Source organism: Vicugna pacos, chromosome 18 (genome assembly GCF_048564905.1).
Source record: "Vicugna pacos chromosome 18, VicPac4, whole genome shotgun sequence".
Lineage (NCBI taxonomy): Eukaryota > Metazoa > Chordata > Mammalia > Artiodactyla > Camelidae > Vicugna > Vicugna pacos.
In genome coordinates, this window is record NC_133004.1 from 15,723,521 (window position 1) to 15,739,626 (window position 16,106).

The following is a 16,106-nucleotide window of genomic DNA, read 5'->3' on the forward strand; positions in this document are numbered from 1 at the left end:
CCTCCGAAAAAAAGAGGGAGGCCTTGTTTTCCTTGTTAATACCACACACATGATGCCGATGTCCAGCATCTACAAAGCACTCAATAAAAAAATAATTGTTGAGTAAATGAAAAGATACTTAAGTTCCTGTTCTTGGCCTATTTTAAAATCATCTCCTGGCTCTCCACATTTGAAGAACAAACCTTGTAGCCTCAGAATGCTACCTCCCACCCCATATTTTCGTGTGTCACCACTATGGTGTTTCAGCTGCATGAATGATGGCCATTGTTCCATTCTATTTCATGGTCATCGGGCGACCTTGGGCAAGATGCTGCCCCTCTGGTTTTCCGGTGGGAAAAGCAAGGTCAGTTCAGGCATTCCAAGAGGTAAACTACATCAGGCAAAGATATGCATGTCTAGTAATGCTCTCATGATGTTCCAGCCCAGACACCATTTACAGGGTAGCAGATGCTGTCAGTGTAACTCATCAGCGATGCTACGAGGAGTTAGCTCTGAGTTGTGAGGGTTGTAGCGATGTCCTAGGATAGGCTTCCCAAATGACCTGAAGGTGCACACGAATCCCTCACCCCACCAGGATATTGTTAAAATACACCTTGTGTTCTGTAGGCCTGAGTGGGGCCCAAGAACCTGCATTTCTAACCAGCCCCCAGATGCTGTCATGCTGTTGGGAGCTGGACCACATGCTAAGTGGCAAGGTGCTAGGGCACAGTGGGTCCCAGCTTTGAAGGAATTTGCAATGCAACTGCTGAGGGACAGATTTCCAGCATGTTGCTGATAGCCCAAGGCAATAAATGCTAGCCCCCAAGTGGGAGATGTTGGCGGTTAAGACTGTGAGACTGAGAATGGACAAGTTGGCGAGGCTGGGGAGGTCTCGTGCAGGGTTCCCAAAGGACACGGAAACCGGGTTGGGAGCATCCTGCCAGGCTGGTGATTCTCCTGAATCATCAGTTCTGGTGGTGGAACCCATCAACCTTTGTTTTAACACACCTTCCAGGGGATTTCTGATGCTAAAGTGTGAGAACCATTGTGCTAGGCAGAGAGAAAGAGGTAGACTGTTCCAGTTGGAAGAACAGTGTTCTGTTTCACATAGTAGAGTTTCAGGCACATGTCCAGACCCTGTAAACTGCATTCATTATTTCATCCATCTACCCACTCATCCAACATACAACAAATAAGTCCTAACTGTCCACTCTGTACCCTGTTAGGCACACGAGATATAACTTAAGTTGTAGATACACACTTATCTAAGCCTCTAAACCAGTGATGCTCAACCAGGGGCAATTTGGCCCCTTGGGGGACATTCGGCAATGTCTAGAGACAGTTTTGGTTGTCATAACTTGGGGGAAGACTATGCTGCTGACGTCGAGTGGGTAGAGGCCAGAAATGCTGCTAAATACCCTCTCTTGCCCCAGCAATGTCAACAGTGCTGTTCAGGAACTTTGCTCTAAACTGTGAGCTCCTTGTGGGCAGGAACTGTATTGTAGTCACCTTAATATCCCAAAGTCACAGGACAGTGCCTGACCCACAGGAGCTGAGCAAATGTTTAAATGCAAGAGGCAAATGGTGACACAAAGATATACTCATGTATATAAAGAATTCTTAGAACTCCACAACAAAAAGACAAGCTACCAAATTCGAAAATGGACAAAGGGCCTGAATGGACCTTTTTCCAAAGAAAATATACATGTGGCCCACAAGCACATGAAAAGATGCTCAACATCACTAGTCACTAGGGAGGTGCAAGTCAAAACCACGAGACACCACTTCACACCCACCAGAATGACAATAGTAGTAATAACAACCATCAGAAAATAACAGGAGTTGACCAAAAACGTGCATAAATTGGAACCCTCACACATTGCTGGTGGGAATGTAAAACGGTGGAGCCTGGCAGTTCCTCAAAACATTAAGCAAAGAGTTACCATACGACCCAGCAGTTTCACTCCCAAAAGAATTGGAAATCAGGTCTTCAAACCAAAACTTGTACATACATGTTCATAGCTGCGTTATTCACAATCATCAAAAGTTGGAAACTCAAATGTCCATCAAGATGAATGGACACCCACTCCCAGGCATATATCCTGAGAAAATTCTAATTCAAAAAGATACACGCACCCAATGTTCATAGTAGCACTATTTACAATAGCAAAGACATGGAAGCAACAGACGAATGAATAAAAAACTTGTGGTATCTGTATATAATGGAGTATTAGCCATAAAAAAAGAATACAATAATGCCATTGGCAGCAATGTGGATGGATCTAGAGATTATCATACTAAGCGAAGTAAGTTGGGCAGAGAAAGACAAATACATGATATCACTTAGATGCAGAATCTAAAAAATGACACAAATATACTTATTTACAAAACAGAAATAGACTCACAGTCATAGAAAAAAACATGGTTACCAAATGGGGAAGGTGGGGAGGGATAAGTTAGGAGTTTGGGATTAGCAGATACTAACTAATATTTACAAAATAGATAAACAAGGACCTAATGTATAGCACAGGGAATTATATTCAAAAGCTTATAATGGAAAAGAATACGAAAAAGAATATATATAACTGAATCACTATGCTGTACACCAGTAACACAACATTGTAAATTAACTATACTTCAATAAAAAAATTTTTTTTAAAAGATGAATGGATAAACTGTGGTATATCCATACAATAGAATATTATCTTGCCATAAAAAGAAATGAAGTACTGATACATGTTACAACGTGGAGAAGCCAGACACAGTAAGCCACAAATTGGATGATTCCATTTAAATGAAATATTCAGAATAGGCCAACCCATCGAATCAGACTAGTGGTTGCCAGGAGATCGGGAAGGGAGAGTGACTGGGTACCAGTTTCCTTTCGGGGTGATGCAGGTGTTCTGAAACTAGACAGTGGTGATGGTTACACAACACTGTTAGTGTATTAAGTGTCACTGATTTGTAGGCTTTAAAGGGATGGAAATGGCATATTTTATGTTACAAATATTGCACAATAAATGCTCATTGAGTGTCTCCTGTGTGCCAGGAACCGTGCTCGGCATTCAGGACACAAGGACAAATGAGACATGGAGGTATGAGTACAGAAGGGGTGAAAAACCAGCAAATGGCCATGGACCCAAGGAAGCCCTGGCTGTGGGTGCCAGGGGTTGAGAGGAGAAATGAATCTCCAGGCTAAGGGTGGGGAGGCTCAGGGAGACAGCTTTGGAAGGAGGAGGGAAATTTGTCTTTGGGGAGTCGACCCCATTACGGAAGGAATGTGTGATTAGAGGCCAGATTAGGCCACACAGTCCTGTGATGGGGAAGACAATGCCTGGAGCCTCCAGAAAAGCAAGGCTAGTCAGACACAGGGGAGGAAGGAGGAGAGCAGACACCTTCAGAACTGCCTCCCGGGACTTTCTGCTGGGATGCAGTGGAGGGAGGGGGGGTTGATGATTCAGCCAGCTGGGCGTTCTTGAAGCCTCAGGCTCCCCAGCTGTCACTCACCCGGCCTCCTGGCACGGGAGGGTGGGGGGCGGCAAGCAGAGAGATGGGGAGCACCAGGGCTCACATCACTGAAGTGGGACTAGGTACCAGGTGTTTGAACAGGGTTTCAGGTAATCCTCACAATAACCGAGGAGGGTCTACTATTTCCCCTCCTTTTTCTTTTCTTTTTTTCCTTTCTTTTTTTAAAAAAAAACTATTATTGCTTTTTCTTTTTAAAGATGGGGAAATGTGACACTGAGAGGTAAGATGGCCATGGCCTGAGGCCACCATGCTAGTGGAAGCCCAGTTCAGCTCTGGTCAGTGTGACCTCAAGACCCACAGAGATGCTGGCAGAAGGAATCCCCCAGGCTAGGGTAAAGGCTGAGTCTGTGGCCATGAGGCCTCAGATTGCTGTCTCCTGGCCTCTAAACTCTTAGGAAGCTCAAAGGCCTGGCTTTTGGCTACCAGCGGCTTCTGCAGCTGCAAGTGCTCCAGCCTGCAGTGCAGAACTCAGGCTGAGTCCCCCCGCCGTACTTCCCGGCTGAGGGACCCCGAGCCAGTCTCAACCTCGGAGGGCTGTGCTCGGTTTTGGCTTGTCTTTAATGCATGGGAAGCTTGCTAGAGGATTCCTTTTCTTCTTTCCACATGGATGTAGTCCTAACTAGCCATTTTCATTTGAATTTATGTACACTTATTAAAATACTGTATATATTGATCTTGTGACTTAATGGTTTTCACTAAATAATGTCTTGGAGATCTTTCCAGGTCAGGAATGTAGCTCTACCCCATTCTTCTAAAAAAACAGCTCATTTCCCCATGTAACGTAACCTCTTCCCATCTAGGATTGCAAAGCCCTCTGGCGAACATTCTTGGGGTTGCCCATTGTGTGCACCTGTGAGCATTTCTACAGAAGATTCTTAGAAGTGGGGTGGCTGGGCCCGAGGGCGTGCAATTTAAATTCTGAACGAGACTACCAAATTATATTCTGAGAAGGCGCCAGAACTAGGTTATTTCTAAAACTGCGGCATGAACGTTTCTTTGACCTCTAGCAGGGAAGGAGGTAATGCCTTTAGAAGAGTCCTTTAACCTCTGTGAGCCTTAGTTTGCTCACCTGTAAAATGGGAAACCTACAGTTTAATATACATGATGGTGCTCCAGAGATGGTCAAGTCCTGCTTAAATGTGTGAGATTAAAACTGCCCTTCACATAGGGAGGCTCAACAGTTGGACCCCACCTCCTACATGATGCACAAAGCAGAATGAGGAGCCCGAGCAAGAGGGATGCTGTCTCATGTCAATCATCAACTTTGTGCCAGGCACATATATTAGACTAGCAGCTCTCAATGCGGAGGTTGGGGGGATTTACCCACTAGGAGACATCTGGCAATGCTTGGTTGACAGTTTTAGTTGTCATAACTAGAAGCGGTTGCAGCTGGCATTAAATGGGTAGAGGCAGGAATGCTAGACATCCTACAATGCACAGGACAGCCCCCCACAACACAGAATGATCAGCTCCAAACGGCAACACTGCTGAGAATAAGAAGAAACCCTGTTCTAGACCGAGCTCTTATCTGATGCCCACCCCCAACAAACCCAATTCAAAGATGAAGAAACTGAGGCTCAGAGAGGTGGATGATCTGCCTAAGGCTTCCCAGCCAGCAGTAATGGGAGTAGACTTCCAGCTCCATCTGACTTTAGAGTCTGCAGTGCATTCTATACACTGCACTCTCTCTCTGGGAAGACATCATCCTTGTCTCCAAGCAAGGGCTGAGGGTCCACTGCCTTGGCCCCTAGCACATTATCTATGATGCAGGCTATAAGTTTTCCCTTAAAGCACAACCTCTCGACCCATTTTTAGAGGTTTTATGACTTGTAATCATAGTCACTGCTTCCATCCATTTGCTGTGTACTATGCACTTTACAAAGAATTAACTCAGTTTACCCTGATAAGGACATCGAGGGAACTGAGTTACAGAGAGGTTACCAATTCCTCCAAGACACACACTAAGTAGCAGACCTGGGCTCTGCAATCAGATAAGAGAGGTCCAGAGATCGATCCCTCAAGCCCACACACTGTGGTTCCCCCTCATACTCTGAACTTTCACCTTGGCACCTTGAATTTGGATCCCTGTTCTGAACTGGAGCATGACAGCCAACCCCTTAGCTGGAGACAGGGGGAGCCCCACCTCAAGACCCTCCCATTTGTAGGGAATTGGTCACTGTTGCCCCGCTGGGTGTCCAATGTCTCAGGAAAAGCAGGCTCTGAGCTGGGATGGGAGATTGCTGCAGAGAACTTGGGGCCAGAGGGAGTGTGCAGGGATCAAGGCGGGGGGTGGGGGTGGGGCCCTGGGGGAAGGGGCCCTGACTTCCTTGAGCCCTGTCCAGAGGGCCTGGAGCAAACCTCATTTAGCAACTGAGATTCCTGCAGCAGTATCGGCTCCAGACTATCACAGCTGATCTTATTCACTATCCTGGGTCCATCTGGATTTTGGCAAGTCTAGATTTAGCAGTGGACTCAATCAAAAGGTCACACGGGCTGAGTGGGGAAGTGTAACTCCTGGGGAATAGATTCTACAAGGTGGCCTGTTGGGGGGCAGCGCTGAGTTCCAGCTCCAAGCTACCTGACATTGGCAGATCCTCCAAACCTCCTCTGACCAGTGGGGACGGCAGTGTCTGGCGGTCCCGGTTGTAAACGTGAGGACAGGAGGTAGTGTCCGGGGGATCCCAGCCGCCCGCGAGCCCCAGAGAGGCTGTGACTAGCTTCGCTACCCATTGGCTGGGTGACCTTGAACAAGTCTCTTCCCCTTTTTGTGCCTCTGTTTGCTCAACTGTCAAATGAAGTAGCAAGATCTTTGAACCTCAGTCCCTGGGAGGCCTAAGGACTCCAGACAGCCATTTCTCTTTCCCGGGGGCTGACCTCTTTGGGCATCCAGGACACAAGCCTCTCCTTACTCCACGTCTCTGAGCGCAGCTCGAAAGAGCAAACCAAAGCTCCTTGTATTATTTCTTTTCCCTGCTGCCAGCCCCCAACCTGGCCAACTAGAGAAGAGCAGCTCCCAGCCGTCTCAGGTCACCAACATTCTGTCCCTTGGTCTAGCTTCATCCAAGGCAGCCCAATGGATGGTTCCAGCAGCATCCATCTTCCTTGGCCAAGGGCCTAGGGAATTCCACCAGGCAATGCCCACAGCAGCTGGGGGGCAGGGGGCAGCCCCAGGGAGCAATGTGGGGCCCTTCTTTCTGCACTGACACCCCCTTCTCCAGGAAAGGGGTTGGGCTGTCTCAAGGGAGGATATTGTGAACACAGTCCTGTGTACGTGTGTGTTGGGGGGGAGGGGGTCCCCGCTGGTCCTGCTGCCTTAGAGGCCATCTCTGTTGGTAGAGTTTAGAGGCTCCTGGAAGGATCTCTAGGCTCAGGATCCCAGCTTCAAGGGTTTCAGCCTTACTAAACCTTCTTACTAAACCCAAGCCTCTGGTCTTATCTCTGGCTGATGTGGGGAGGAGGGTGAAGAAAGGTGAGATGCAATCAGGTGGAGAGGCAAGGTGGGAAGGATGGGATTGGGAGAAGGGGGGGGGGTGCTGGAATTTGAGTGAAAGGGTTAGAGAGGAGTGGAGTGAGGTAGGTGACTTGGCCTGGATGGTAACCAGACCCTTGCCCTATTTCTGAGTATGAAAACCCCTCCTCTTACATTTTTACAGGAGAAAGAGGGGTTATCCCCCAAATGCCTTTAGTGCAGAGGTGTCCGAGGCAACCTCTCTAATGGATGGGGGTGGGGTGGGGGTGGCGGGGGATATCATGCACTTCTAAAGGCAAATCGCAGCCCAGTTTCTGAGGTGGGGGTGCAGGGAGCTCTGCACTGGGTTTGAGGGTGACATGCGGTCTCTACCCAGGGATATCCTTGTCTTAGGGAGGGGCTTATTTCCTCTTCTGGGAGCTTTCATTTTCCCCAGAGGGAGTGCACCGTTATCTACGAGCTGAGAAGGGAGGGTGGGGAGAAGATATTCAAACTTACTTTTTTAGACTGGGGAAAGGGGCATTGGTCTCCAAAGACATAGGGGTTCCTAGATACCCAGGGAGGCTGGAACCCACTTTTGAGGGGCACGTTCCATTCCAAAGGGTAAACTAGGGAGGAGAATCTTCTCTCTAGAGCCTGGGGCCAGGAGGTAAGGGCCCGTTTCTGAAGGGAAAAGGAAACTATTTTGCTCTCTGGGAGGTGGGAGACGCTCTCCTTTCCGGGGAGAGGACCCCGTGCCTCGGGAAGATGAGGCCCCCGTCTCTGTGAGGAGATGTCCCGGTTTTGCTTCCTGGGGGCAGGGCCGAGGGATTCCATCTCAGCTCCCGCGAAAGGGACCGCCCCACACGACCTGGCGCCAGGTCCTTACCTTCAGGCCCTAGCTCCGACCCGCGGACTCCGACCTGCCGGGGCCCGATTTGCCGGATCCGCGCCTTCGCTCGGGCTGTGTCCAGGCTCTGCCCCGCTTCCCCCAGCGACTCGCCGGGCTCCTTGGCTCCGTCGAGCAGCACTGGCCAATCAGCGTTGCCGGCCCCGGCCCTCGCTCGTGCCGCAGCCAATGACTGTGCCCGCCACGGGCCACCGCCCCCGGGAGGTGGGGGGGAAGGCGGGGCGGGGGTAGAGTCCGGCCTCCGGGGGCGGAGGAGCCGGGGGCCTGGAGGAGGGACTGCGAGGGCCGGGAGCGAGGATTCCGGTTGTGGCAGAGGCGGCGAGGAGCCCCACGAGGCAGGAGGGGAGCCTATCTAATAGCGGGTGGCGAGCTTGTCTCTAAAAGGGGGAGGCTGTATAGACTGATCTAACCTAGAGCTTAATCACCTCCGCCCCTTTCCTGGACCCTTGCGGCTGCGGGAGAGTGTAGCTGCCGGCTCTGCACCTGCGCCTCGAATCCCGGGCTCTGGAACCCTAGAGTCACAGCCAAACAAGGTTCCGTATGAAAGGGAGGGGAGAGAGCATCATGCCCTGGCCCCCTCCTCCCTCTCACGCCCCCCTCCTAACTTCGCCCTGTCCTGCTGTGCTCAAGGCCCTGTCACTCAGCAGCCTCCCAGCTGCCTTTCACTTAACACCTCGTTGCCCAACCAGCCCCGGAAGACGAACAGCTTATGCATGGTGGGGGCAATGCAAAGAGCACTGGACTAGGAGTCCATGGTAACTTCTCCATGATCTAGGGCAGTTCACTCCACCTCCTTGATCCTCAATTTCCTCAATAGTAAATGGAAGCAGTAGTGATAGTACCTCCTTCATGGGCATAAATGAAATGGTAGATGTGATGAGGGTGCTTTTATAAAAATTAAGATGCTGTATGAAACCTAGTGAATACTAAAGTGTGAATGACTGATAGTCCTGTAGCTTTCTAAAAGTATTTGGAAAGAGGATGCATTCCTTCAGTGGTAAAATCAAAGACACAAGGAACTACCCATCAGAACAACATGAGATCACGAAGTGCTCATAATGAACGGATGAATGGAGACTCCAGACCTTAAAAGGCCAAGGAAGAATACAGCCTGGTTTTCCCCACTTAGCCTGATCAGGTAATTATTTCCTTAGTCTGCTAGAATCTTGCAGAACACTGAGGTCCTTCCTTCCTGCCTTCCATGAATCTAGGCTGCCCTACCTCTGACTAGGTGAGCAGGACTATACTCCTAGGAATTGAAATAGATATAAAGCAAATAAATAAATTTAAAAGCTGCCAAACAAACCATTTGCCCCACAGTGTGGTCTGTGACTGTAAGGACTAAAAAGAAGCAGTAAGTAAGAAATATACAAAGGAAAGGACAGAAGATAAAATTGATCCACAGTTCTGCTGAAACTGACAGCTTTGCCAGTCTCCTTGGTATGTTAACCATGTCCCCTTGTAGAACTTTACGAGGCCTGGGTTATAAATCGGGCAATTTTCCCTTAAAACCTAAGCCATGCAGATAGTCTCTTTTACTGCCCAAGACCTGCCCACAGAAATAAAATGGCCAGTAAATGTGGGAGGAAATAAAGTTTCTCAAAGAAAGGCAAGTTAAAGAGATGGAAAGTTTCATCCATCAAAATGGCCTCATTTTTATTATTATAATGACCATTATCTGTGGAGGTTTGAAGGAAGTGGACAATTTCATGAATTGCTGCTGGGAGTATAAATGATCAAAGCTTTTCTGGAAAGAAACTTGAGTATTTCTATTTTAAAAAAATCATTAAAATGAGCTTACCCTTTGACTTAGCAGTTAAACATCTGTGAAATTACCCTAAAACAATGAATGGTGCAAAAGTTTAGTGACAAATTTACTGTCGGTTTGTTTCTTGTAGCAAAAAACTGGAAACAACTTGAATGTAGGACGACAAGGAGGCGGAAGGGACATCTGTTGCATGAAAATGAATGCCTCCAATAAAGCACAGGTGTTGAATGCTGAATGGCACAGAACTGTTTTGACTATTGAATGGTTGACTCAAAACAGAGTGAACAAAAGATAATCACCAAAAACTTTATCTGATATTGTTCTATTTGTGGTAAATCTATGTAAGTAGATATAGATAGATCAGTGCTGTCCAAGAGAACTTTCTGTGATGGGGGAAACATTCTGAATCTGTGCTGTCCAATATGGTAGCCACTAGCCATTGGTAGGGATGAAATACTTGACATATCACTAGTCGACTGCAAAACTGAATTTTTAAAAACATCTAACTTTAGCTTTAAGCTAAATAGTCACACGCGGCTAGTGGCTATCACACTGGACAGCACCAATATAGATACATGATAGACAGAGAGAGACAGACTGAAAAAAGAAATGCCCACTAGTAGAAGTAATTATCTTTGTATGTTGAAATTACGGATGATTATAATTTTACTTTATCTGCAAGTCACTGATTCCTAATTATTCTATCATAGATATATATTGCTTCTGTACTAAGAAAAAATATTTGAAATGAAAAACAAGAAAGCAAGTCTAAGCCAAATGCAATGCACTCTTTTTTGTGACCTGCAAGCTATGATAGAAAATGGGTTTTACATGTTAAATGGTAGGAAAAAAAATCAAAAGAAGAATAATATTTTGTATCACAAGAAAACTGTATATATATATAATTCAAATTTCATTGTGCACAAAGTTTTACTGGAACACAGCCACACCCACTCACTTACGCATCGTCTGTGGCTGTCTTCCGGATACCAAGGCAGAACTGAGGAGGAGTTAATTAAGACAGAGACCGCACAGCCTCCAAAGCCAAAAAGATTTACCGTCTGGCCTTTTTTAGAAAGTTTGCCAAGCCCTGGCCTAAGGCAGTCGGAGAGACAAAAAGTGTGCGAAGCCATCCTCATTCATCTGTTCCTTCCTTCATTCAACTACATACCGAGCACCCACTGTGGGTTAGGCCCTGGCACGGGGCACACAGGAGGAGCCGTGTTATTTCTGGTTAAGAAAAGGTGTGAGAGGGATATTTAGGTGCTTTGCAAGCTGGTTCTCAAATAGCTTCATTGTGACACTTGTGAAGAAAACTGTCAGCAGGTGGAGAAAGCCCTTCTCTCGTTAGCTTCGCTTGCGTGTTCTAAGCGCCATGGTTTTCCTGTGGGGCTGCCTGGGGCTGCAGGTGTCTTCCAGAAGATGCTGAGAGTGTTTTCCAGAGGCTGGCTGAGGCCCAGGATGGGAGCTCCTTCCAGGAAGGCAGCTTTGGCTGGGAGAACTCCCACTGCAACTTCGGAGAGGAGAAATGAGGACAATGGAGCCTCGTGAGGCTCTTGGGGCACCAGCAGCCTAGGCAGGACAGCCCCTCAGTGATCAGCAACCCATTGTACAGAAGAGGAGACTGAGGTGCAGAGATGAGGATGAGGATCTGGCCTAGAGCCAGATTAGAACGTGTGCCTTATTTTTTTAGCTCTGTGCTTTCTACCCTCTCTGCTCACAGAGTAATAAAGGGATATCATAGAGGGCATGTGGTTATGAGGGAAAAGGGATCAGCTTGGGACCTGATACTGAATTCCTGTCTCATCTCCCAGTGGTCATGTGATACTGGACAAGTCGTTTAACCCCTCTCAGCCTCTGTTCTTTTATCTGTAAAGTGGATAATTAAAGTATCTACCACAATATCCACACGTAAAAGAATCAAGTTGGACTTTTACCTCAAATCATATACAAAAATTAACTCATAATGGACCAAAGACCCAAACATTAAGTCTTAAAACTATAAAACTCTTAGAAGAAAACACAGGGGTAAATCTTTATGACCTTGGATTTGGTGATGGCTTCTTAAATATGATACCAAAAGCATAAGAAACAAAAGAAAAAAATAGATAAATTGGAATTCATCAGCATTAAAAACTTTTATGCATCAAAGGACACTACAAGAGAGTGAAAAGGCAACCCACAGAATGGGAGAAAATATCTGCAAATCATATATCAAAAAAGAGCCTAGTACCCAGAATATATAAAGAATCTTACAACTCAACAACAAAAAGACAAAGAATCCAATTCAAAAGTCGGCAAAGGACTTGAATGGACATTTCTGCAAAGACGATATATGAGTGGCCAACAAGCATGTGAAAAGATGCTCAACATCATTAGTCATCAAATCAAAACTGCAGTTTGATACCACTTCACCACTCACTAGGATGGCCAGGATTTAAAAATGGAAAAGTAGTGTTGACAATGATGTGGAGATACTGGAACCCTCATACACTGCTGATGGACATGTGAAATGAGCAGCCACTATGGAAAACAGTTTGGTGGTTTCTTAATAAATTAAACATAGAATTTTCATATGACTCAGCAATTCTACTCCTAGGTAGACATCGATAAGAATTGAAAACAGGTGTTCAAACAAAAACTTGCATGTGAATAAGCATAGCAGCACTACTTCACAACAGCCAAAAGTGCAAACAATCCAAATGTCCGTCAGCTGATGAATGGATAAACAAACTGGGGTACGTCCATACAACGGAGCATTATTCAGTTATGCAAAGGAATGAAATGCTGACACTTGTTACAATGTGGATGAATCTTGAAGACAAAAGACCACATACTGTATGGTTCCACTTATGTGAAATGTCCAGAATAGGTAAATCCATCAGGTTAAGAAGCGGACTGGTGGTTTCCAGGGTTTGGAGGTGGTGGGCATGGGGAGTGGCTGCTTAATGGATATGGAGTTTCCATTTAGGGTGATGAAAAAGTTCTGGAACTAGATAGTGGTGATGGTTGCACAACACTGTGACTGTGCTTAAAGCTATTGACTTATACACTTTAAAATTGTTAAGATGGCAAATGTTGTTATGTTATGTGTATCCTGCCACAGTAAGAAAACAGTATCTCCCATCGTCTGGGGTAAATGAGAGAAGGGCATTCCTGGCCCCTGGTGGGTATCCAACACTGGCAGCTGTGGTTGCTACTAGTTTCACCGAGTTCCCCACCCGACTGCGAGGGATTGGCCAGAGCTCATTCATTCACTCGTTTAGGAACTTATCTGTTCATTCGTTCATTCAGTCAGTCAACAAATACGCATTTAGCACCTACTGTGTGCCAGGTGATGAGCCGCTCCTCACTGGGGATTCGAAGTCCTGCCCTATGGGGCGTCCATGCTGGTGCTGGGAGGCAGCATCTAAAAAAAGGGCAAACATGGGAGGAGGGTAGAGCTCAGTGGTAGAGTGCGTGCTTAGCATGCATGAGGTCCTGGGTTCAATCCCCAGTACCTCCATGAAAATAAATAAGTAAGTAAATAAATAAATAAATAATTTAAAAGGCCAACGTGTAAATAAGGAAGCTAGTTCCTGACAATAAGTGCTCTGATAGAAACAGAAAATAGGGAAGTGTGCCCAGGGTCACGGCAGGTACGTCAGCCCTGAAGGCTGGGACATGCAGGCTGAGGCCTGAATGCCAAGAGGAAGCCGAGGTGCGCTTTCCTTACGCTGATTCCCATGCATTTCGTCCCATGCGCTGGGCTCCTGTTAGACCCGCGGCCTCCAGCTTTCCTTATCTGAGTGACAGGTAAGACAGGGACAGCTTTATTCTGCAGTCCTTGTGATGACTGGGCCCTTCAGAGCTGCCAGCCTCAGAGAGACAGACAGTGCAGTCCTGCTGCTAGCTTAGGACACACTGAAATGACAGGGGGACCGTGTCACCCCTCAGTGCCACCCCCACGCTCTGCAGGGCTTCCCTGAGGCAGGAAGTGCACAAGGCAGCTCCCTGACAACAAACAATTATCCTGCTCAAAATGTCAACAGTACCAAGGTTGAGAAATCCTGCACTAGATAACGTTAGGTAGTTCCGAGAACATGGAAGGAACTTAATGCGTAACGAGGCCCCTTCCTCTTGTGACCGAGACAGCCTCATATTCACCCCAGTTCTCGCTGACACATACAAGGGCCTGTCAGGGGGTCGGATGGGGGGGTGTGGTTCCCCCTCGTATCCTCACACTGGAGAAACAGCCAAGCATTTAGGTCTTTTCTGAGATCTCTGAGGACAGTATTTGGCCAGCGGTAGGTACTTTATTACTTGGCCCCGACAACTCCCTGCTGAAACTTCACTGAAGAGAAAACCCAAACTGAGATCAAACTTCTCCCGGGGCCAGCAGATCCAAAGTCCTTTCTCCCCTCATCCTCCCCTCTCCTCCCTACAGGCAACAGAAGATGAAAATCAGGAGACGGTGTGCTTAGTGATTCCATCCTCAGACCCTGGTGTCACAGAGTTCTGGGTTCGTATCCTTGCTGTGACAATTAAGAGGGGAATGACTTTCTACAGACAGCTTAAGTTCTCCGAGCCTGAGCTCTTCATCTGTGAGATGGGGCTGGTGATGAGGATGCCTGCATGATCCGGGTCCCCTGGGTGTTCAGTGGGAGAAACGTTGGAGAGCACGTAGTGGAGTGGACGGCATGTAGATATTAGCCGTTATTATGAACATCTTCAAATCATCACTGTCACAGTCCAGAAACAGACCCCAGGGAACGCCGGGAGCCAGTGTGAACACCTGCTCAGGGTGGCAACTCCTTGTCGCTTCCAGCTTGTCCCTTTTGGGTTGAGCAGGGCTGAGTGTCACACAGTGACAAGACAGGTGAGCATGCAGAGAATAGGTAACGCTGGGCAGGGCGTCAGTGGTGGCTCCTCCTCCTCCTTCCCCATCACCGTCAGCATCATCTTTGACCACTGCTAAGTGTTTTTTTCCCTTACTTTTTTTCCTTTATGTTTTTGGAGTAATTTCACAGGTTCATAGCAAAACTGAGGGGAATACACAGATTTCCATACACTGCCCGCCTTTACACAGACAGTCACCCCTCACCCTGTTATCCACATCCCCCACCAGGCGGTACATTAATCACAACTGATGAACCTCCACTGACACGTCATTTTCACCCAAAGTCCACAGTTCACATTACAGTTCCCTCTTGGTGGTGTACATGCCATGGGTTTGGACAAATGTGTAATAAGATGGGTCCATATGTTATTTCACCGTATATTTTCACCGCCCTGAAAGTCCTCTGTGCGCCTGGAAACCACTAATCTTTTTACTGCCTCCACAGTTTTGCCTTTTCCAGAATGTCATACAGTTGGCATCACATATAGTATGCAGTCTTTTCGGACTGGCTTCTTTCCCTTAGTAATATGCATTTAAGTTTCTTCCATTTCTTTTCATGGCTTGACAGCTTATTTGTTTTTTAGTGAGGAATAATATTCCATTGTCTGGATGGACCACAGTTTATTTACCTATTCATCTACTAAAGGACATCTTGGCTGCTTCCAAGTTTTGGCAGAAACAGCTGTAAATATTTGTGTACAGGGTTTGGTGTGGACATAAGTTTTCAACTTACTGGGGTAAATAGGCGCTGGATTGTATAGTAAGAGTATGTTTAGTTTTCTAAGAAACCACCAAATTGTCTTCCATAGTGGCCGTACCATTTTGCTTTCTCACCAGCAATGAATGAGAGTTTCTGCTGCTCCATGTTCAGCATTTGGTGGTGTCAGTGCCCTGAATTTTTCTGGATTTTTTTCCCTCCTTCTCCTTCTCCATCATCATCATCATCTGGGACCACTGCTAAGGCTTTAAATTCCACCCTACCCAGCCCACAGAGTCTGTGCTCACCTCTTTCACAGCCCTCATCAACTTCATTAATTCCGTCATTCAATCATGAAATCATTAGCTGAATCAAGTTTTCATTTATTCACTCATTTACGTACTCATTTATTCTTCCACACTTCAATCTGTTGGCCGATCATCTACTATGTGCCAGACATCAGGCTGCTAAATAATGTATTTCAGGGTCTCCTCTGGCCAGTGAGCCCCTTGGGGACAGGCCCTGAGCCCAACTCCTCATCCTATGCTGGGTCCGAGCACAGAGTAGCGCTCAATATGTGTCTAATTGAACTGAAACAAATTGGAGGAAACAGTATACTTTTTTTTTCATTTTTCAGTTTTATTACAATTTGACTGCACATATACAATGCATTGCATGTAAATACGTATATACAATATACTGCACATTTAAAAAATTTACATATATCTACTATTCATTGTTTCTAAGAATGTTCAGAGCTTTAGCTTTTTAAACTTACATAGTTATCAAAGGAATAAAGCCAACCACCAAATAAGAATTAATTCAAAAAGCTATATACACCCTGCTATTAACAGCAACATTATTTATAATTGCCAAGATATGGAAGCATCATAAGTG

At 46.6% G+C, this 16,106-nt stretch overlaps 2 protein-coding genes across 3 annotated transcripts in view; both read right to left on the reverse strand.

The window, feature by feature from the left end:
* ABAT (4-aminobutyrate aminotransferase) overlaps positions 1 to 7,971 on the reverse strand; it is a 79,663-nt gene extending 71,692 nt beyond the window's left edge. For both annotated transcript variants that reach the window (XM_072942247.1, XM_015239136.3), the window contains exon 1: positions 7,845 to 7,971. The gene's annotated coding sequence lies outside the window, so the exon portion shown is untranslated. The remainder of the gene's footprint in view (positions 1 to 7,844) is intronic.
* A 4,986-nt stretch (positions 7,972 to 12,957) lies between these two features.
* METTL22 (methyltransferase 22, Kin17 lysine) overlaps positions 12,958 to 16,106 on the reverse strand; it is a 34,536-nt gene continuing 31,387 nt past the window's right edge. The window contains exon 11 of the mRNA XM_072942251.1: positions 12,958 to 13,042. Coding sequence (XP_072798352.1) covers positions 13,007 to 13,042 — 36 coding nt within the window. The 3' untranslated portion in view covers positions 12,958 to 13,006. The remainder of the gene's footprint in view (positions 13,043 to 16,106) is intronic.